The sequence below is a fragment of the Neophocaena asiaeorientalis genome, unplaced genomic scaffold (assembly GCF_003031525.2).
Source record: "Neophocaena asiaeorientalis asiaeorientalis breed wild unplaced genomic scaffold, Neophocaena_asiaeorientalis_V1.1 scaffold116, whole genome shotgun sequence".
NCBI lineage: Eukaryota > Metazoa > Chordata > Mammalia > Artiodactyla > Phocoenidae > Neophocaena > Neophocaena asiaeorientalis.
Window position 1 is genome coordinate 12,654,011 of NW_020174561.1, and position 22,111 is coordinate 12,676,121.

Sequence of the window (22,111 nt, forward strand, 5' to 3'; positions counted from 1 at the left end):
GTCTTCTGTGGTGCAAACCCTGTGGGAAGTACTCTATATGTAGTATCTCATTTAATCCTTACTACCACTCAAGGAAATAAAAGACTATGATCATCCTGAGTTTACAAATGAGGAAAATGAGGCCGAGAGTGAAGAACTTGCTGGAGGCCAAGTAGTTGGAAAATGGCTGAGCTGGGATTCAGATGTAAATCTAGTATCCTCCCCTCACTCTGAACCACTGTATATGGGGAATTGGGGTGACGTTTTGGGGAAGATGAATTTATTTCTTCTCTGATTTTCAAAGGAATTTATAGAACAGCTTAATCATTGGAAGGGATGTGCTCAAAATACAAAGGTGTACTTATCCTGACAAAATGATTTGAAATAGCCTGTCAAAGAGAAAATCCAAATTAGTGAGGGATATGGGCACAAAATGACCGTTTTTATTTTCTGCTACATAGAAAATGCAATAGGGGCACTTCCCCGGTGGCGCAGTGGTTAAGATTCCACCTGCCAATGCAGGGGAACATGGGTTTGAGCCCTAGTCTGGGAAGATCCCACGTGCCGAGGAGCAACTAAACCCGTGTGCCACAACTACTGAGCCTGCACTCTAGAGTCTGTGAGCCACAAGTACTGAGCCCGCGAGCCACAACTACTGAGGCCCGCACGCCTAGAGTCTGTTCTCTGCAACAAGAGAAGCCACCGCAATGAGAAGGCCACGCACCGCAACGCAGAGCAGCCCCTGCTCGCCACAACTAGAGAAAACCTGCGTGCAGCAATGAAGACCCAGTGCAGCCATAAATAAATTAATTAATTAATTAGAAAAAGAAAATGTAATAGGATAGTTTATTGAGGCAAGAAAATCTTTAAAAGTCACTAATAAAAACCCTTTTGATGTTGGATTCCTCTGACCATGCCCTCCTGGAGCTGGTGGCGTTAGGGCTCACTACTCAAATCCACAAGATGATCTTAGATGAAACACAGTGTCTAGGCTTTGCTGGGGTGAGGTAAATGCACTGTCAAGATAACTGAACTCAAGGGCTCTCTGCTGGGAGACTACAAAGGAAATGCAGATCTCCTTTTTAGACTTAAAAAAATTTGTGTTGGAAAGAATATAAAACCCAAGTATTATTTCATTTAATATTGTACCTGACACTAACATGGAAAATGAAACTATGTGAAATTTTCAAATCACTGCATCCTAAGTACCCACTATAAAAATAATGACAGTGTAAGTGTCAACCATTAGCTGAGCTAAGGCACCAGCACTTTTCCTTTTATGTAGCTGCTGGTGAGGAACAGAGTTGAATTTCCACTTGATTCTTCCTTATCTAGCTATTTTTGCCTGCTTTTGAGGCTGCGAGCATCTATTTTGGGGACATACTTGATTGGCTTGAAAACCTATGTGTTGTAAGCTCTAGGAGTAACCTTCTCACCTCCTACCGTCCTAAGTGACGGAAACAGAGAGAGAATTTTTTCTAAGTTTCCTTGGATACTGGAATGGTAGTCAGTTCTATTAGGAAAAAATATGAAGTTTATCCTGGAAGTACCAGGTTTTTGACCTTGAGAAGGAGGCTGACTTGACTCTGTCGGACCTTTTGGTTTCTCTTTTCCTGATGTAAACGTTTTTGCTAAATGTTTTAGTTCAAGTTCATCATGCTTGAGTGTATTGGGGTACTGTCTGTGGTCTTTCCTAACAGTTTTAAGGCTAGCTTCTCCACTGCAAGCTTCTCCACTGGAAGGTGCTTGATGAGCCACTAATATCTTGTCAATTGTAAGTAGTATATGAGATATACTTAATATATGTAGGGAATTTAGCATAAAAAAGCACATGGCAGATGCTTGAGAAATGCTACTTGCTGTTTTTAATAACATTGGTAATGGCCTAATTAATGTCCTTTAAAATATCACTTAGTAAAATATCAGTAATCTAACCACAAAACTTTTAGGAGAAATACAGCAGCCATCTTTTACCAAGTACTTTTGTGCGGGCCTTTGGGTGGGTATTTCACCTCTCTCTTCTGTGGGACTCTGCCAGGTAGTTTTTATTCTCGAAGCTCATCAAAGATAATCTATCCAGGGTCCCATGCTAAGTGGGAAAGCCTGGCTGTAAACTGAGGTCTGCTGCTCAAAAAATGATATTATTTTCATCTTGAGGCAAATCAAAACTTACCCATTCTCTACAACACTAAAATATTTGCAGTTCACTTTTTGCAAAAAATATTGCAGAAATTTTCTGATATATTGTAAAAATGTTTAGATATTTTTCTATTTTAAGTGTTTAATATTGTACCCTACCGTTTTCATTTGACATTAAATCAAAAGCATTCTTCACGTTTCCTGAACAGTCTTCATAACTATCCAATTTTTAAAATCCAGTTTTTAAAGAAGCATCATTTTCTGACTAGCTGTCAAAACAGATATGTACTGTTTTCATGCACTAGTAGGGAGGGTTTGCTGGTCAGGACTGCAGTATGTCACTGTTCCTGCCACCTCTTCCTGAAAGGGAAAGCGGACCAACTTGTTTTCCTTTTATAAAGGATCTGACTTCTTCTCAGCTCAATGTTCTCTTAGACTTAAGAACTAGAGGCGACATTATTAGGAAATCAAGCCCATTCTTCTGGACAACTGCAGAACGCCTTCCCCAAGAGCAGGACAAGTGACTTTCACACTGTGACAGTCATTTTAAGCAGAGCTGACTCTCTCCCCGGCTGCATGAGATTTGACTTTATATTTTCCTTATGTAATTTCTTTGACTCAAGTGAACTTTTCTTTCTGACCACAGAGTTCCTCAAGTTTTTTTTTTTTTTTTAATTTTTTTAATTAATTTTTTAATTGGAGTATAGTTGATTTACAATGTTGTTAGTTTCAGGTGAACAGCATAGTGATTCAGTTATATATATATGTATATGTATGTGTGTATATATATATATACATACATACATATACATATATATATATCCTTTTTCAGATTCTTTTCCATTATAGGTTATTGCAAGATACTGAATATATAGTTCCCTGTGCTATACAGTAGGTCCTTGTTTATCTGTTTTATATATAGTAGTATGTGTCTGTTAACCCCAAACTCCTAATTTGTCCCCCCCACTTTCCCCCTTTGATAATTGTAAGTTTGTTCTGTGTCTGTGAGTCTCCTTCTGTTTTGTAAATAAGTTCATTTGCAACATTTTTTTTAGATTCCACACATAAGTGAAATCATATGATGTTTGTTTTTCTGTGTTTGGCTTACTTCACTTAGTAGGATGATCTCTAGGTCCATCCTCCTCAAGTTTTTCCTGATCTTCCCTGCTTGTTCTTTTATATGATCTAAACAGAACCCACCTCTCAAGATCCACCAAAACTAACAGCTCTAAATCAAGGTATTTCATTCTTCAGCTGCTGGGAATACGTAGTGCAGTCTCAGCCATTGTGGTTGGGAGCTTACACCAGGTGAAGAACACAGACACTGACCAGTGACTCAAAACATTATAGCACCTTTGTAATGACTTGTATGGGAGTGTATAACGTGAGTAAAGAGTGAGAGGTTATAGAAGAACAGGCTCAAGAGAGTGCTCTAGGAGTTGAGAGCAAGATTATTGATATCTCAGGGGATCAGGGATGGTGTCATGGAGAATCCTTCTTGGTCAGCTGGCACATTGCCTAACCTGCACAGTACATGAAAATGCTTTTCCAGTCACCAAGCATTGATAAAGCAGAAGATCCGTCACTACTTTTTACCAAAAAAAGAAAAAAAGAAAAAGACCATCTTTACCCATCACCCAGAACTTGGTATTTCTGGCAGCTTATCTCTGTAGAGGACTTTAGATGAACGATCATCTCAGTACTTTCATACCACTATTCATATAGCCTACTAATAATTTTTGTAGAAAGTAAAAGCATGGCTTCTTCTTAAGAAAGATGAAGGGTTGATGCAAGATGAAATGCTTATAAAAGGTTTACCCTAAATATCTCTGGGGAAGAGACATACATTTAGATTTTGATAAAGACACAATATTTATAAGAGGGTTTATTCTGAATCAGAACATTAATGATAACAGCATTAGTAGCAGCTGTTACTTACGTGATATTTATTCTGGGCCAAGCATTGTTCTCAGAGTTTTAATATATGAAGTCATCAATCCTTATAGCAAGCCTATGAGATAGGTACTATGACAGCCATTCTACAGATAAGAAAAGAAGCACAAAGAGGTTAATACACTGCCAAAGGTTTTTCAGTCAGTGAAGGGCAAAATTTGAATGCAGATTGAGGTAGTTTGTCTTTCAAGTCTGTGCTCTTAATCAGTGTACTATTGGGGTCTCTTCACAAATGTTATCTCTAATCCATAAAATAACCTTACAGGAAGTTAGTGCTGTGCCTGTTTCACAGATGGCAAAAGCCATACTCAAAGCCTATAAAACTAGTGAGTGGCAAAACCAAGATTTGAAGCCAGGAGTTTAACCTGTCTTTTTTCCACCTAAGCCTCCTCGCTTGATGAATTTCACAGGAGAATAGCCTGAATTTACGTGAATGTTCAACAAGTAAGAAAGAAAACATTTCTTTTTAAGTCTAAATACTGACCAGATAATAGCAGTGAAAATTCATCAATGAACGAGTGTGAGAGCCCTCTGTGTACCCAGCTTCTGATGGGAACACAGTAAAGCATTAAGACCAACATGTAAGAAATAATTGGAAAACCGTGTTTTCTGTTGAATTGGCTTTAATTACATGCAGGCATACTTCAGAGAAGGGGAAAAAAGAATGTGAGCAAGAGTTGTAAGGGGAAGATTTCCTGAGGGAGGTGGAAGTCAGATGGAGCCTTGAAGGGTAGTAGAATTGGATGGAGCTAAAGAAAGAGGATTTGAGGTGGAAACGGAAGCAGAGTAAGTAAAGCCAGAGACCAAGCTTGGGTGTGGAGGCTTAGTGAGGACCCTGGGACACAATGTCTGTGTTGGGGAGTCTGAGAAGTGAAGTTGGATTCTTGGGCAGGAGAACAGCATTGTGAAATGGGATGAAAGCATGTAGAGCAATGAGTGCATTTGAGGACCCGAGGGGAGAGTTTGTCTGTTAATGGAGAATCTGTCCACAGAGTGGCCAGCACACAGAGGGTAAGCAGGACTGCCCCCCATTTCCTTTGTGGTTACCCCGTGTGTCAGTGACTGACCATTGAATTTCCGCATTTGTGTATTTCCCAGAGAAATGAAGGCGATCTCTTCCACCGGCTGTGGCACATCATGAATGAAATCCTGGATCTGCGACGGCAGGTGCTTGTGGGGCATCTCACCCATGATCGGATGAAGGACGTGAAGCGCCACATCACCGCCCGCCTGGACTGGGGCAACGAGTGAGTACTGGCCACTGAGGGGGTGGTCTCTGGTGGCTGAACACAACAGATGTGACTGCAACACAGGTGTGAGCCACTATGCAGTCATATCTCTGGAAGACACCAGAGGAGGCTTTTCCATCTTTCCCCTTTGGGGGGCTTAGTGCAAACTCTCACTAGTAGAGTCAGGAACTGCATCCTCTAGGGCTGGTGGGGGTCCCAGGACATTGTCAGTTCTCTACTGCCCTGTGTGCTCTGACAGTATGCAAATGCTCATGAAATACAAAGTGTTCACTGGGGTCAATCAGACAGGGCGTCTGCTAAAAATTCATCTTGTTTCAAGGCTTTAGGTTTGGCATGTGAATTTCCTTCTAGATATATTCCTCTTCTTTATTGTGGCAGTAGGTCGTTGGTGTAATCTGGAGGGATACCCTAATGCTAATAGCTTCTGTTAAAAGTCTTCGGGCAGGTACCCTGGGTGGGAGGGGGGCGCGCTCTCCTTATTGCCCTGATTCTGCCTGTGTATACATATTAGTCTCTTTGAGGAGCTACTTGGGAGAGCTCAGTAAAAAAGCTGTTCTTGACCAAGATTTACTTTTAAATAAAACTGTGAGTGACTAACTAAAATAACAGCCAAGCACTTTAAATAGTATCTCTAATCACTTAAAGCTCTGATGAAGGCTGATATTGTGCTAAGTATGAATGTTAATATATGGGGGAGAAATTAGAATAAACCGGCTTTGACTATGATGTTAGACTTGTATGGGCTTAAGTTTAAGGAAGGTAAATGGTCCCTCGGTATCCTACAAGGTCATAGCCTCCCTCCGTTTCCTCTCCCCAAATCCCCATTTGCTATTTGGACCTTCAAAGGATCTTAGGGCAACAGAATAAAAGAAAAGCAGACAGAAAAAGGAAAAGGCAGTAAAATGTGCACCACAGATAAATTTGCCTCTTGCTGAATCTGGAAAAACTGATCTGAAACGAGAGTGTGCTTCCTCTAACCATAGAAAGTCGCTTTATCAGAAGCCAGTTTTGTTTCCTGCCAAGACGTCACATACTACAGGTATGAAGACGTGGACCCACTAACACATTTTAAACCTCTGTCTCATCCAGAGTCCTTCTGGTATTTCGTTGAGTGAGCTGTGCCATTCATCCTTTTACCCACAGTCGGGAGAGCAGCCCTAATTCATTTATCTCAGGGAGATTTATTCCTTCTGGGGAGTCAAAAACAAGAGCAGGTTTGGAATGCAGCAAGATATTGTACTCGGAACTCTGCTTTTTTACGATGGGAGGCAAATTCCAGAGCCCTCCTTGACTTCAGTTTCCTCACTTGTCGAAGGAGTAAGTTGAGCTAGAAGAGGTCCAAGGCCCCTTTCCGCTCCAGGGCAACATGATTCAAAGCACATAGCACTTCCTGAGAGAGATGATTTGCCAGCCACATGCATGGAGCCTCCGGTCTCGCTGTGTGAGATGGGGTAGCACTTTGAGGGGTGGATCTGGAGACTTTTTATTTTTTTTTTGCGGTATGCGGGCCTCTCACTGTTGTGGCCTCTCCCGTTGCGGAGTACAGGCTCCGGACGCGCAGGCTCAGCGGCCATGGCTCACGGGCCCAGCTGCTCCGCGGCATGTGGGATCTTCCTGGACCGGGGCACGAACCCGTGTCCCCTGCATCGGCAGGCGGACTCTCAACCACTGCGCCACCAAGGGGAGCCCCTGAAGACTGTTTGACCATGACTTAGGCTGCCCATCTTTCATGTGTTTTTTGTTTGTTTGTTTTGAGAAAACTTTGAGCTTTCTCTGGATTATATTGGCTCTTAGTCATTGTGCTGATCCTCCTTTAAAAGACTAGTTTGTAAATAGGAAGAAAGTTGGATGAAGTTAGCTTATCAAAAATAGCTTAGAAATATAGAGCAGGCAAGAAGATGATACTTTTTCAGTTTTAGGAAGGAAGATGATGACATAAAGAAGGGAAAGGAGGGAAAAACATTGGTTATGACTGAATCATGGCTCAGTTTGGACTCATGTAAGTTCTAGCTTGTACTTTGGGCAGTTCTTTGGCTAATTTATGGTAAGTTGGTAAAACATTGATGCATGAAAGTGAGCAATATAATTTATTTAGATCATCCTCAAATTCATGAATTTTCTGAGGTCTCATTCTGTTTCCTTTGAATTTCTTTGACAGCTTATTTAAAATGACTTACAGTTTACAGATTGTGCATTTACTGTATTCCTTTAAATATAGTTTTCTTACTGAATGGAAAAGCAAAAGTGGAAAGCAAATTCAGATAATTCTCTTGCATATTAAACTAAATTGTTCTGCAAAATTGTTTATCAGCATGTAGATCTCAGGATGAACATAAGTGAAAGATGTGTTCAATCTCAAGTTGTATGTCAAACTGTTGAAGAGTGGTGAAGAGAAGCCCTCTAGATGGAGGAAGCTTCAGGGGAGGGGGAGGGGGAGGAGATAACCCATCTTGTTCCCTAAAGGGGCCATCAGAAGAAGTGTTCTCGCCTGGAAGCCTCGAACAGACTTAAAATAATAGCACCTGTCTCGGTTCTCCGTAGAGTCCTGTGCTGTCCTTTGATTTTCCTGTGATAATGATACAGGAGAGAGTACCCATTCATTCTTCCTTCCTGATGTCCCAAAGCAGTTCAGTGACTGAGTTAATATAAAACTAACCCCCCATCCACCCATTTCCCTTGCTGGCTTCCCATGTCCTAGGTCCTCTCCTTCCATCCTGTTCCTTCCCTCTTTGCCTCATTTCTTCTTGTTTTTTAGAACACTGTCCTGATCCTCTTCTGTGAGCTTAGAAGCCTCACACAGTGGGAGGGTTATCCTAAGGATATACCTAGGAATTAACAGAACAAAATAGAAACATATCAAAGTCTCTTCACACAGCTAGGACTCCAGGAAGCCAGCAGAAGTTGAATAATCCAAGCCTTATGAGAGGAAGAGACTTGCAGATCACCAGCTCCTGGGGCCCCAAAGCTGAGGAAGGTTCTGGATCCCACACCTACTCCAGACCTCTGCTGCTGGAGTTGGTCTTAACTCAGTCATTCTGCAGTGATGTAGATCACTTGTCCTTCATGTTTCTCAGATGGTTGATGCTATGTGAATTTCTAGGTTCTCACTGACAGCCAGTATCCGTTATTCATGTTCAAACTGAGCATTTTATACCAGCTGTTCATGAGCTGCTGGCCAGTCCAGGGATTATTTGTCCTTTGGTCAGGTGCCTACCTGTGGGCCAGTCAGGTATGGCTCGGGAAGGGGAGATGGTCAGATGACTAAACTACTTCAGCTGCCCCCTGCCCCTCCCAGAAGAAAGTATGGTAGGGCAGCTTCTCATGGAACATGACACAGGGAAGGAGGTAAGTGCCATGATTCACGTGTGTTGTATGCAGGCACACTGCAGAGATAGGTTCAGTTCCAGACCACCACAATAAAGCAGGTTCGGTTCCAGACCACCGCAGTAAAGCGGATATTGCAATAAAGCAAGTCACAAAATTTGTTGACTCCCCAGTGCATGTAAAAGTCATGTTTACACTGTACTATAGTCTATTAATGTGCAATGGCAATATGTATTAAAAATATACATATCTTAATTTAAAAATACTCTATTGCTAAAAAATGTCAAAACAATTAAGATAGTGACATCAAAGATCATTGATCAGAGATCCCCATAACAAATGTAATAATGAAAAAGTTTAAAATATTTTGAGAGTTACCAAAATGTGACACAGAGACATGAAGTGAACAGATGCTATTAGAAAAATGGCACAAACAGGCGTGCTTGACACAGGGTTGCCACAAACCTTCAACTTGTAAAAAAACGTAATATCTACAAAGTGCAGTAAAAACAAGGTATGCCTATATCCTCTTTCCTTTGCTAGATAATCTTTCCTCAGCAATACTCACCTGGTGTCTTCTGATATCTTATGTTGTAGTGCAGTGGTCCTCTCTTGGGATGGGATGGAGAATGGGGAACAGACCCTATCAGAATCCCCTGATGAGGTATAGCAAGGGGGATTTATTAGTCTGCTCAGGCTGCCATAACAAAATACCACAGACTGGGTGGCTTAAACAACAGACATTTATTTTCTCATAATTCTGGAGGCTACTAGTCCGTGAGCAAGGTACCAGCAAATTCAGTTTCTGGTGAGTACTCTGTTGCTGGCTTGCAGATGGCTGCCTTCTTACTGTGTCCATACAAGGACAATCTCTGGAGTCTCTTCTTCTTCTAAGGACACCGGTCCTGTTGGATTAGGGCCTCACTCAAATGACCTCACTTAACCTATATTATCTCCTTATAGTGCCTCTTTTCAAATATAGTCATACTGGGGTTAAGGCTTCAACATACAAATTTTGGGAGGACACAGTTCAGAAACTAACAGGGAGACATGGGCATTTTGAAAATGAATTACCGAGTTTGTGCTTTGAAAGTTCAACAAAAATTAGAGAATGGGAGTGTGATTTTTAAGTTTGTTAAAGAGAAACATAAGTGAAGAAAAGTGAGAAACTGTTTTAGTATCTAAAAGCCAAGTCCTACCGTCAAGAGGGCCACAGTCTTGTAATCTTAAAACCAACAATCCCTAAGGGTGGCTGGGGAAGTACCTGGCTTGAAGTATGTGCTGAATTAATAAGAGGTTTTTACTTATGAAACCTCTAATGAGGTTTTGGGGAGGTCACAGAATTTTAGGATTTTTTTTTTTAACATCTTTATTGGGGTATAATTGCTTTACAATGGTATGTTAGTTTCTGCTTTATAACAAAGTGAATCAGTTATACATATACATATGTTCCCATATCTCTTCCATCTTGCGTCTCCCTCCCTCCCACCCTCCCTATCCCACCCCTCCAGGCTGTCATAAAGCACAGAGCTAATATCCCTGTGCCTTGCGGCTGCTTCCCCCTAACTATCTACCCTACTACGTTTGTTAGTGTGTATATGTCCATGACTCTCTCTCGCCCTGTCACAGCTCACCCTTCCCCCTCCAGGATGTTATTAAAATACAAAAGTAAGAAGGCTTTGGTTGTATAATTGGAAATGCCATGCAGGAAGGCTTCCGTATTAGAGAGAGTAATGATGTGGAAGGGATGTAGAGCAAAATATCCTCAGAGAATTAAGTGTGAGACCCGGAGTGGGATAATTGAGGGGAGTCTGGTAGAGAGACATCATGAAGCCTTTGGGATAGTTGTGATGGTTACGGAGATGAGTAGAATTATACAGCCTTGACATCAGTGTAGTAAGGTGGATGCCTGGAGAGGAGTATGTTATCAAGGTCACTAGAGGGAAACTGGCAAGATTATACTCATTTTCCTCTGTCCATGGTAAGACATCACAAATCCGATACCATACTTGGTCCCACTGAGGCTGGATATAACGTTAGAATATTTCTTAGCATAGTAATTCACGTATCAGTCACAGTGAAACCTGATGTAAGAGATTAAGCCATTTTTGCTACCCCAGGCATAGACCTATGCTGTCCTAATTTCTGTCCCCTGCCTTTACTGAGTTTCTCCTAATGACTGACCCCAGAACTTGCTATGAATAAGGACCATGCATGTGTTGCCAGAGATTCCTATTATTAATGTGTTAGCTCTGGATATAACTAGGAATTTTGGTGCCAGGTCAAATCCTAAAGGCTACATTTCCTTCTCCTCAACTCTGTTTCTAGAACAAAATTATGTCTATCTCTAGTTTCCACCCCAGTACAAGGAGGAAGGGTTTCTGTGGTAATAGCTTGTAGGGTGCTAAAGGTTCCCCATCATAGATTATCGAGGCCCCCAGTGGCAGGAGTGCTCCACCAAGAGTGCCAGCCCATTCCCACCCGACCCCATTTACTTGCCTTTGTCATCTTCTGTTTCTCAAGTTATGACCGGTATTCAGCCTAGTCACTTACTCCAATCACAGTGAGAGGTTAATATAAGGTAAAAAATATGGGTGAGAGAAGCATGGTGGGTGATATATCGAATGTTAGGGTGATACAGTAAAGATAATTATTTTTTTTTAATTTATTTTATTTTTTGGGGGGTGTATGCGGGCCTCTCACTGTCGTGGCCTCTCCTGTTCTGGACGCGCAGGCTCAGCGGCCACGGCTCCCAGGCCCAGCCGCTCCGCGGCATGTGGGATCTTCCTGGACCGGGGCACGAACCCGTGTCCCCTGCATTGGCAGGCGGACTCTCAACCACTGCGCCACCAGGGAAGCCCAAAGATAATTATTTTTAATATATCCTATCAAGGTAACTCTTCCACCAAATGTTTGCAATCTGTTTTCTAGACAACTGGGACTGGACCTGGTGCCTAGGAAAGAGTACGCGATGGTGGATCCAGAGGACATCAGCATTACTGAGCTCTACCGATTGGTAGGTATAGGAATCCTTGGCTCATAGCCTCACTGCTAATTTTGTGGTTTCCATGACACTCTTCATACTTGCTTGATTTTGTAAGAACAGGATGTTCCCGGTTTAATTTGGAGCAAGAGAATTGAGAGCTGAGGTGACCATGCCCCAAGTACAAAACTGAGATAATTTACCCACCTCAGAATGCCCTGACGTTCCTACTGAGCCCTCAATGCCCAGGCACTAGGAAGTAAAGAAGTTTGAAGTTTTATTTTGCAAATCTTTGTACTTTGCCTAGTCTAGTGAAATCTTTGTATTTTGCCTAGTCTAGTGGAATGGTTATAAGTCATACATATTTATCTGTTCTGTTTCAGTATATTGTTGTGACTAATGGTTTCCAGTTAGTGCTCACCAATATGTTAGCTCCCCTCCCTGCCCTGCTATCACTGTATGCACAGACTCCTGAAAGTATCCCTTCCTTGGTCTCCAAATGCTAGACTTATCCCCCACCTCTCCCAAACCCCAGGCCATCCCTAAGTGCTGAAGCTTGTTAATAATCCTGAGATATTTGGTCATCTTGCCCATTGTGGCGTCACCCATGACTTGAGTTTTTTGTCTAGTTACATGGTAGGTTGAAGTCCAGTTATTTACTTGGCATCTAGGTTCCCCAAGTCTGGTCCCATCTGCCTTGTTTTTTTTTTGGCTGCGTTGGGTTTTGGTTGCTGTGCATGGGCTTTCTCTAGTTGCGGTGAGTGGGGGCTACTCTTCATTGCAGTGTGTGGGCTTCTCGTTGCGGTGCTCTTGTTGCAGAGCACGGGCTCTAGGCACATGGGCTTCAGTAGTTGCAACACGCTCAGTAGTTGTGACTTGCAGACTCTAGAATGCAGGCTCGGTAGTTGTGGCACACAGGCTTAGTAGCTCCGCAGCATGTGGGATCTTCCCGAACCAGGGCTCGAACCTGTGTGCCCTGCATTGGCAGGGGGATTCTTAACCACTGCTCCACCAGGGAAGTCCCTAGCCTCGTATTCTTTTTTTTTTCTTTGCGGTACACGGGCCTCTCCTTATGGCCTCTCCCGTTGCGGAGCACAGGCTCCAGACGCACAGGCTCAGCGGCCATGGCTCACGGACCCAGCCACTCTGCGGCATGTGGGATCTTCCCAGGCCGGAGCACAAACCCGTGTCCCCTGCATCAGCAGGCGGACTCTCAACCACTGTGCCACCAGGGAAGCCCCCCTAGCCTCGTATTCTTAATATTTGTATAAAGTTTTACCTAATCTCTAGATACTCACTGAGCTATTTTAAAACCTCAAATCAAAGAAGCCAGTATCCCAGGCGTTTCTTTGCTTTGCTCTAGTTACCACTGCATCTTACCCCATGTTCCAAGGAGGAGTGACTGTGGAAAATAGCTGACTCCTTTTTGGAAGATCCTACCTCTCTGGGGATAGCTTCCCAAGCTTAGAGTATTCTTCATAGCATTGCAGATTATTCTTGACCTGAAATTATCTGAAAAACGTGGTGGAAAAAATCATCAGTAAATCCATCAGGCATATGTCTGATTTGAGAAAGCAGTTCTTAATACCGCTTTCAGTTTTCCCCTTCATCATCAATCTGTTCAGATTATCTACAGCTCATTATTTCCGTTGGAATAAATTCCGTTTCTGTGGAGAATTTCCTTTGCTTTACGTTGAGCTTCTTGAGGGTGATGTTTCATGCCGCACCCCTCTGTGGCATCAGTGCTAAGCAGGGTATCAGGCCCAGAGCAAAAACACAGTTGAAGGTTGGTTGGAGGGAGGAGGGCAGAGATGGAGGAAGGGCACACAAGGAGAATATTCGCAGTAAAAGTCACCACTAACTCTTAGCTTATGTAACAAACAAAATCTCTAGAATTGATTTGTCAGCGACATCCTCTAATGGGACATTTTTATTATAGTTTATTTAACTGTTGGGCATCAGATTTTGTCTCTCACTTTTGTTTTAATCTCTCACTCAATTTTAAGTTTCTTCAGAGTGGGCACCATGTCCTATATTGATACTTCCTCTGTTATGTCCAACATAATCTCGTTCAGTGATTTGCACTTAATAAGCAATCACTTAATGATTTTGATGTTACTACGGTATTATGAGAAGACTATGGGCATAGATCCAAAAAACTAGGTTTAAATTTCATCTCTTCCTTCCACCAGCTCTCTGATCTTGGACTTACTGCTAAATCTTTCAGAGCTTCAGTTTCTTAGTCTATTAAGTGGAAAAATAATTCTAACCATGTTTGTTAGGAAGGTTAAATAAGAAATGCATGTAAAATGCCTTTCTTTGACAGACAATGTTTGCAAAGCACCTAAGCATTCAGTCAGTTTTCATTCCTTTGTCATCTTTATTTCATCCTTATTAAGGAGGTAAGATGGCAAGAATAATGGCAGCCTTATGTGCTAAATCTTAAGATTAGATTTGGCTGTGTTCAATGAAATAAGTAAATAATAGAAGCTTAGACATGATGGAAATTATTTCTCCTTTACAGTATGCAAGCCCAGAGGCAGAAGTCCTGGGCTTGTTTGTGGTTTCATGGTGTCAGAAGCAAAAAAGTCTCCATCATCAAGGATACTTCAAAGTACAACATAGCTGCAAGAACTCTAGCCATGACCTTGCTCTCCTGCTTTAAGAAGGAGAAAGATTTCTCTCAGTTGACTCAACTATTTTAATGAGCCTTCCTGGAACTACCACACAATACTTGCACTTACATTTCGTTGGCCAGAACACAGTCACATCCCCATATTTAGCTAGGGATGTCAAATATTTGAGAAGCAACTAACAGTGTCTGTCACAAATATGTTTTATTTTCCCAAGTTTGATTTTGTATGCATGTGATTTTATCTCCTTTTTACTTAATGTCATATATAGGATGGGAAATTTATTTCATCTCTTTGAACATTCCGATTTGTTAGTTGTGGCTGTTGGGAGTGTTATATTGATAAGATTCTGGGGTCTCTTCCAGGCTGTGATTGATTAGCAATGACTGCCATTGGAGGGGGTTTTTCATATTTTATAGCTCAGAACCTAGTCCACAGTCTTCATTTGACAGATGAGGAAAATAAAACATTGTAATTTTACATGAAATTGTAATTTCTCCTCCATAGTGATTGCATTTTACTGCTTCTAAAGCAAAGACAATAGCCCAAGAGAACCCCAAATGATTATAAGCTTCAGAAGGACATGTTTTTTCTTTAAGGCAGCTTCAAGTTCCTATTTATGTCCTGGCCCAGCAGTAATCAGGTTCTCTGTAGCACTGGCCCTTTTCTCTATGCAACCTAAACGTGACTGATTGTATTGACTTTGCCAGGGGGAGTTGGCAGGCACCACCACCAATCCCTTATGGTGAAGGTGGGAGTGGGGTGGTGACTTATTGTCACTCCTAGATCAAGGATCGTGGCATGGAGGTAAAATGCCCCAACACAGGATGCTGGATTAATTGTTGCCACTTCTCTTTCTTTACTATGTCTTCTCCCCGTAATATTTGAAACACAGGTGTTTGCATCTTACAAACTCCCTACTGCATCATTAGGAAAAAAATGTCTTGTTTTGGGTTTTTGATAGTTCTGTTAGCAGATCTTTCTCACCCGATTTTGTTCATCTAAGCAGTAAAATGCGCTAAACCTCACTGTGTTGACATATGTCCCGTTGGAAGATATGGTTTACTGCCAACAACCAGAGCTCAATCCTTCTGTAGTAAAGAGGACTTTATTGGCTGGGTTCTCTGGTTGTTTGGGCATGAGGAGTATCTTTTTAGGAACCTTTCTTGGTTTTAATAAGATCAGGTTAGCTGCTTGCTTTGTGATACTTAGTGGGTAGGCCAGTGGTTCTCCAACAGAGAACAGGGAACATTTGGCAATGTCCGCAGACATTTTTGGTTGTCACAATTGGGGATGGTGGGGAGTGGGGAGAGGTACTACTGGTATCTGGAGAGTAGATGCCAGAAAAAGACGTTAAACATCCTACCAAGCCCAGGACAGCCCCACGACAGAGAAATTACAAGCCCAAATTGTCAGGAGTGCTGAAGGTGCGAACCCTGGTGTGGACCATTCACCCAGTAATTAATGCATTAGTGAGGGTTAATAATTTGTATCACTTTAATAAATCTTCGGAATGCATCTGTTTCTTTTCCTAATCAAAAGCCTAGTTAAACTGTAAGCACATTTAGAGTCACTGCTAGGTGCCTTTGTAACCATAAATTATTTCAGAGATGGATTTTTGTCTATGTGTTAAAACTACCAAATCATAGTTCTTGAAGTGTGGACACACCTTTTAAATTTTGCTACTGCAATAATATATTCACAGAGAGATTTTTTAGCAGTTCCCAAAAGTAGTGAATTACCAAAAGATAAAGAAGACATCCTAACCTATGTAAGTTCAAATCTGTCTCAGGCATGGCAGGATGGTGGGTGAGGAAGAGAGGAGATTTCAGTGCCATTTGTGACGGCCCCTGTCACACGTACAAAGGGTAGAATTAAGTAGGCTTATTACTAGCATGTGTGCAAAGACCAAGGCAGTAATTATACAAGAGATGCAACAATACGTTTTTCACTCTTCTAGGATTTGCATCTCTCTGCACATGATTTCAATCAGTGATTCTCAGCCCTCATTGCACATTAGAATCGCCTGGGGAGCTTTTAAAACTACCACTGTCCAGACCCCCATCCCCTAGAAATTCTAATTTAATTGTTCTGGGATGGGACCTGGGCATAAGTATTTTTTAAAAGCTCTCTTGGTGATTCTAAAGTGCAGCCAAGGTTGAGAACCACTGATCTAGATAGATTGGATTCTTTGCAGGAATAAGGGAGCTAATTTTTCTCCTCAGTTTTTCGTGAATGTCATGAATGATGCTGGGAACTTTGCACTGTTTGAAGTAAAGACCAGACATCTCTTTGAGGTCTGTTCTATTCATAATGTTTTTATATCTTTTTTTCCAGCTCTAGCCTTTAGTAGTTATTCGTTTCTTCCTAGCAGTTTGCGCATTGTTACCCTGAACTTTTAAGTAAGTCAGTAAATAAGTTAGCAACTTCAGAAAATAAAAAGCTTGAGAAGTTAAAGAGATGTAGTTTTATGAATGCATCATGTTTCCTTTGCCCTGTTATAAAGGATTTTTAAAGCCCAAAATAGAGCAACCCTCATAGAAAAAAAAGACAGAATTATGCTTTTTTTCTAGTTAGAATATTTCTCTGCAGAAAGCCTTTTCTAGTCATTATGGCCAACACATACCGCAATGCTGAGGTCAACTTTAAAAGAAAATGCACTTACTCTTCATTTTCACAGAGGCGTGTCCAGTGTACCTGCTGAGTATACAATAATTATAGATGCACTTGGTTAATTGCATTTTTTTAGCTGTCTACTTTTCAAGTGGTTCAATTTAAAAAATAAAAGCATGAAAAAATTCTGGTGATTTTATGCTGTTGCATCTATAATTGTACATGGCATTTTTTTGCATTCAAATCTTAGTCATTAGTTATTGAACTATACTTAGAAACATAAAAAGATGGCTAATGTAGACATAGAGTTCTGTACCTTAGCCTCAACAAAGGCTATGACTCCTTTGGAGTTAATCCCTGAGCTATTAATATATTTTTTTAATTGTCAAGTGATCCACAAGAAGTAGCCTCTTTAGTAGTCTGTGTTATGAAAGCAATACGCTTACACATTCTTAACACCTGTTCTGTTAATTCACAGCCTTTCTGTATGTTTTCCCTGTGCTCTTACCCTGAGTCAGTTCTGCTCACACTGTGGTCCAAGAACTAGCTGGGCCGTGTACTGCTTGTAACTGGCCCAAGTACAAAAATGGCGAGTAAACGTTTAGAAACCTTTATAACATTTTGACATTGCCATGGCATTTTTGATATTTTATGAAAATATCAATCTGCGGTAGGTTAGGCAGAAAAACCAACCTGGTCCTTCACTGCAGGTAGTTTGAGAAGTACTGTCCTAGATGGTTCATAATTCCTGCTCACTCTTTCGCTCTCAGCTAAAGTGTCATTTTCCCAAGAAACCTTCTCTGACTGCCCAGACACAAGTCAAATTCTCCATTCATCACAGTTGTAGTTTTCTATCCGTTTGTGGGACAATTTTGTTGATGTCTGCTCCCCCGAGTAGGAAAGCTCTATGAAGGCAGGCTGTTTCTGTGTTTACGCATCATTGCATTCCCAGTGCTGAGCTCATAATAGATACGTAACAAGTATATGTTGACTAAATGAGCATTCTCATGTTCTCCTCACCCCTGGAACCATGGGTGATTCCTTTCCTTCCTCAACTTGTGGGAACTCTTACTTCCGGTCCCGCCTCCCAAGTATAGCCTAGGCTAGCTGTATTGAGGACGGAAATAAGAGATGGACACAGACTCTGTTCCTGCCTTTAGACCCCTCACTGGCTTTCTTAGGTCTGCTTCCCTGTAGCTCCGCAGCGAGTTAGAAACATTTTCTTGCTCTAGTGATTGAATATCATTTGATACTGCCAGCCTCAGAAAACTACCACAAGTTTGAAATTTAGTATGCTTTAAAAGAATTTTTAATTATGAGAAATGTGAAGTCATAGCTACGTTGTTCAGCAAAATGATCAGCTAGATACAATTTAGTCTGATTTTTAAAAGATGGCTAATAATTTGTTCTCACCCTGGGAGTTGATGAGGGACCGATAGCATCCTTTGAACTTCACGCTGCCTGAATCTACTCAGTGAGTTGATATCATTTTAACATTAATGATTAAGAAACAAATCTTAAAGCAGGATTCCTTGATGGTCTGCAAACTTCAGTTTTTTATTTTAGTAGTTGGGAGAAAATTTGGAATTTAACATCCAACTAGATACCAAATACACAACAACAACAGAAAGCACAGGGCAGCATAATCACACCATAGCTAACTAGCTTGTTTGGTTCCATTATCTAATTCGGTCCATGCTGATCATGTTTTTTGGGGGGGTGTCATTCAGATGGAGCATCGACATCGGAAGAAAGATACCCCAGTGCAGGCCAGCAGTCATCACCTCTTTGTGCAGATGAAAAGCCTCATGTGTTCCAACCTGGGAGAGGAGCTTGAGGTCATCTTTTCACTCTTTGACAGTAAAGAGAATCGACCAATCAGGTAACTGCATGTGGAGATATGACTTGAACTTCTTAATGTTGGAATTGTGGATGTTTGCAACTGGCAGGCTTCAGGATATATGACCTTGTACATTTTTCCTCTATCAGCCTGTTTTCTCATCTGTAGAACTCTGTGAATTTCTAAGCTGCCTAACTTCTGGGAGTTTCCCCGAAAATTAGATGAAATGATGCATGCAAACGTTTTTTGAAAAACTCAAAAGGGCTGTGGAACCATAATTATTATTAAATGAAAGTATGTCATTGATATCAGGTCTGTTATTGGAGTTATTTTGTATTAATAAAGCAAGGAGGACATAATATCTCTAAAATCTGAAGTTTGTTTATCAAGTTCAATACATTGTATTTTTCAAATTTTCAGTAAGCAATTATATTATTCTTACCCTGTCTGCATCAAATGATATTGAGAGACAACTAAGTACTTGGAAACCTTCCCATGAGAGTTTCAGAGCTGGGAAATAAACAATTTTCACCTACATTTTTCTTCTTTCTCTGTCTTACCTGTTGTGGTTCTCTTATGGCAAGTTTTCAAACTTTAGGAGAAACTTACAATGGACGTTTTGGTTGTTATCCAAAGGTCTCAACTTTTTTTGAGACTTCTTTTATGTTTAAAATTTTTTAAGTCTTAAAGTTGAGCACAATCCACACCATCTTTTACACTAAAATGTTTAAATTTGAATTTAGAATTAAAATTGTACCACAAATTACACATAATGACCCAATTGTACCACACTTTAAAGAAATAATACTTACTAAAATGAACGTTGACAATTTTAAGCAACAATGAGCCACGTATATTGTTTTGTAAATATAAAATAATCTTGGAGTATTTTCTGGTAAAAAAAAATCTTTTTCTAGGAAATATGTGTGAAGTTCATTTTCAGTGCATTTGTAGCCATAAAATCTTTGGTGAATTAACTTATATGTTATTCATTACCTACTAGAAAGTGTACTTTCTATTTCTTGACAGTGGCCTGTGTCCATAGAATTTTTTAATTTTTAAAATTTTATTTATTTTTGGCTGCATTGGGTCTTTGTTGCTGCGTGCGGGCTTTCTCTGGTTGCAGCGAGCGGGGGCTACTCTTCGTTGCAGTGCATGGGCTTCTCTTGTTGCAGAGCACAAGCTCTAGGCGCTCGGGCTTCAGTAGTTGTGGCACGTGGGCTCAGTAGTTGTGGTTCGTGGGCTCTAGAGCGCAGGCTTAGTAGTTGTGGAGCACGGGCTTAGTTGCTCCGCGGCATGTGGGATCATCCCGGACCAGGGCTCGAACCCGTGTCCCCTGCATTGGCCGGCGTATTCTTAACTACTGCACCACCAGGGAAGTCCTGTGTTCATAGAATTTAAAGGTGGTGGTTTTGTGCAGCAAGGACAGGGTTTATGAGGTGTAGAAATAACAATGGTAATTCAGTTTCAAAATCGACTTTATATACTGTTGGAGAAAATGAATCAGTGAGTTAAAAAACCCTTCCCAAATCAACACCACTAAAAAGGGAAGATAAAGGCCTGAGAAAAGGATTCAAGTTACAGCTTAGCACTGGCTTTAGACATGCGAAAGATTATTTAGAGATAATGCCTGCTTACATATTGAAGTGTGTGTTAGAAAGCTTGGTTTCCAGGTAGTGTAGTTTAACCAAAGTCTTCATAACATTGTCTGTATAATGTATGGTCTCTAAAATATTTAACAAGCTATTGTTTGTTATGGATTGTAACAGGGAGAAATGAGGTCACTCTTTTGCTCATTCCTTTTCAGCTAAAGTTTTTGAGGAATATACATTCCCCTTTGCCACTCAAATTGCATTTATGTAGGATTAATATTAGCTGGTCTTTCAGTTTTGTCTTGTTACAAACATTTTCAGATTTTCTAACATGTTCTTTTAGGTTTTGATCGACAGAATTCCCTTTCTTTTATTCCTACTTACTTGGTGAAAGTAGGAAAATAACCTGGCTACAGAAACCCTAAAATATTGTTTTTGTGGTCCCTAGGTTCAGGCCGGGAGCTGGGCCTTTTACCTGCTCTGGATGTGGTTGGGCTGCCTTATATGCCTGCCTCCCTCCTCTGCCCTCCTTCCCCCTCCCGGTTTTTTCCCCTCCACCCTCTCCCCCTCCCCTCTTGCTTCCCTTCTCCCTCCCATCTCCCTTTCCCTCTGTCGCACACACCTGATACAGAATGACCCTAGGAGAAATCAAGCCTGAATTTCTCTCCCCTGCTTCTACTCACTGAGTTTGGCCATCGGCTCTCACCTCCCAAACTCATAATCACTATAAAGGTGATTGACAAAAGAATGAGTAAGAGTGAAAACACCCACTTACTAGGTGTTTGGAACCATCTCAGATTTCTTTTCTTGACTCTCTGAGGCCTCAGATAGTGCAGCGATTATTCTTTTAGGGAGTGTTCAAAACCTTGCTATGAGTAGCTCGGATTCACACTGCACAGGGTGGTGTCACCATTACCTTTTGAAGAGGCCTTAGGATGCACAGATCTGAGGACTGGGCTTGATTCTTGTCTCTGCAGTTGACTGCTGCTGCCCTGATCCTTTCACCTACCTCTGTCTTTTCCTTCATCTTGAAACTGGTGACAAGTCTTGCTTCCCTCACTGCTTCTGGCGTAGCTGATGAGTGTTAAGTATTTGCATCTTCACAGAAAAAGGTATTATAAATGCAAGATATGATTTTTGAGGCATTTTTGTGTTTCTTCTTATGTGCAACAATGAATGCAGTGTGGGATATGGGGTTTTTTTTTTGTTTGTTTGTTTGTTTTTGTGGTACGCGGGCCTCTCACTGTTGTGGCCTCTTCTGTTGCGGAGCACAGGCTCCAGAGGTGCAGGCTCATCGGCCATGGCTCACGGGCCCAGCCGCTCCGCGGCATGTGGGATCTTCCCGGACCGGGGCACGAACTTGTGTCCCCTGCATCGGCAGGTGGACTCTCAACCATTGCGCCACCAGGGAAGCCCATATGGGGGTATTTTAAAATCAACTCGTATTACTTTTTTAAACTTCTATTTTAGAAAATTTCAGATGTATAAAAAAGTAAAATAGTATCGTGAAGCTTCATGGACCTGCCACCAGTGACAAGAGTGATTGACTCAGGGCTGATCTTGTTTTAATCACATCCCTTTCTAGTCCTCCTCTTTGCCCCCAGCTTATTGGAAGCAAATCCCAGACATCAAATTTTCATATGTAAATATTACAGGGTGTACCTCTCTGTTTAAAAAAAAAAACAAAAGGGCTTCCCTGGTGGCGCAGTGGTTGAGAGTCCGCCTGCCGATGCAGGGGACACGGGTTTGTGCCCCAGTTCAGGAAGATCTCACATGCCGCGGAGCGGCTGGGCCTGTGAGCCATG

At 41.4% G+C, this 22,111-nt stretch overlaps 1 protein-coding gene across 1 annotated transcript in view; it reads left to right on the forward strand.

Annotated features, from left to right (window-relative positions):
• Positions 1 to 22,111, forward strand: part of DOCK4 (dedicator of cytokinesis 4) — a 474,863-nt gene that overhangs the window by 214,218 nt on the left and 238,534 nt on the right. The window contains exons 6-8 of the mRNA XM_024757836.1: positions 5,170 to 5,318; positions 11,577 to 11,661; positions 18,605 to 18,756. Of these exons, the coding sequence (XP_024613604.1) occupies positions 5,170 to 5,318; positions 11,577 to 11,661; positions 18,605 to 18,756 (386 nt within the window). The remainder of the gene's footprint in view (positions 1 to 5,169; positions 5,319 to 11,576; positions 11,662 to 18,604; positions 18,757 to 22,111) is intronic.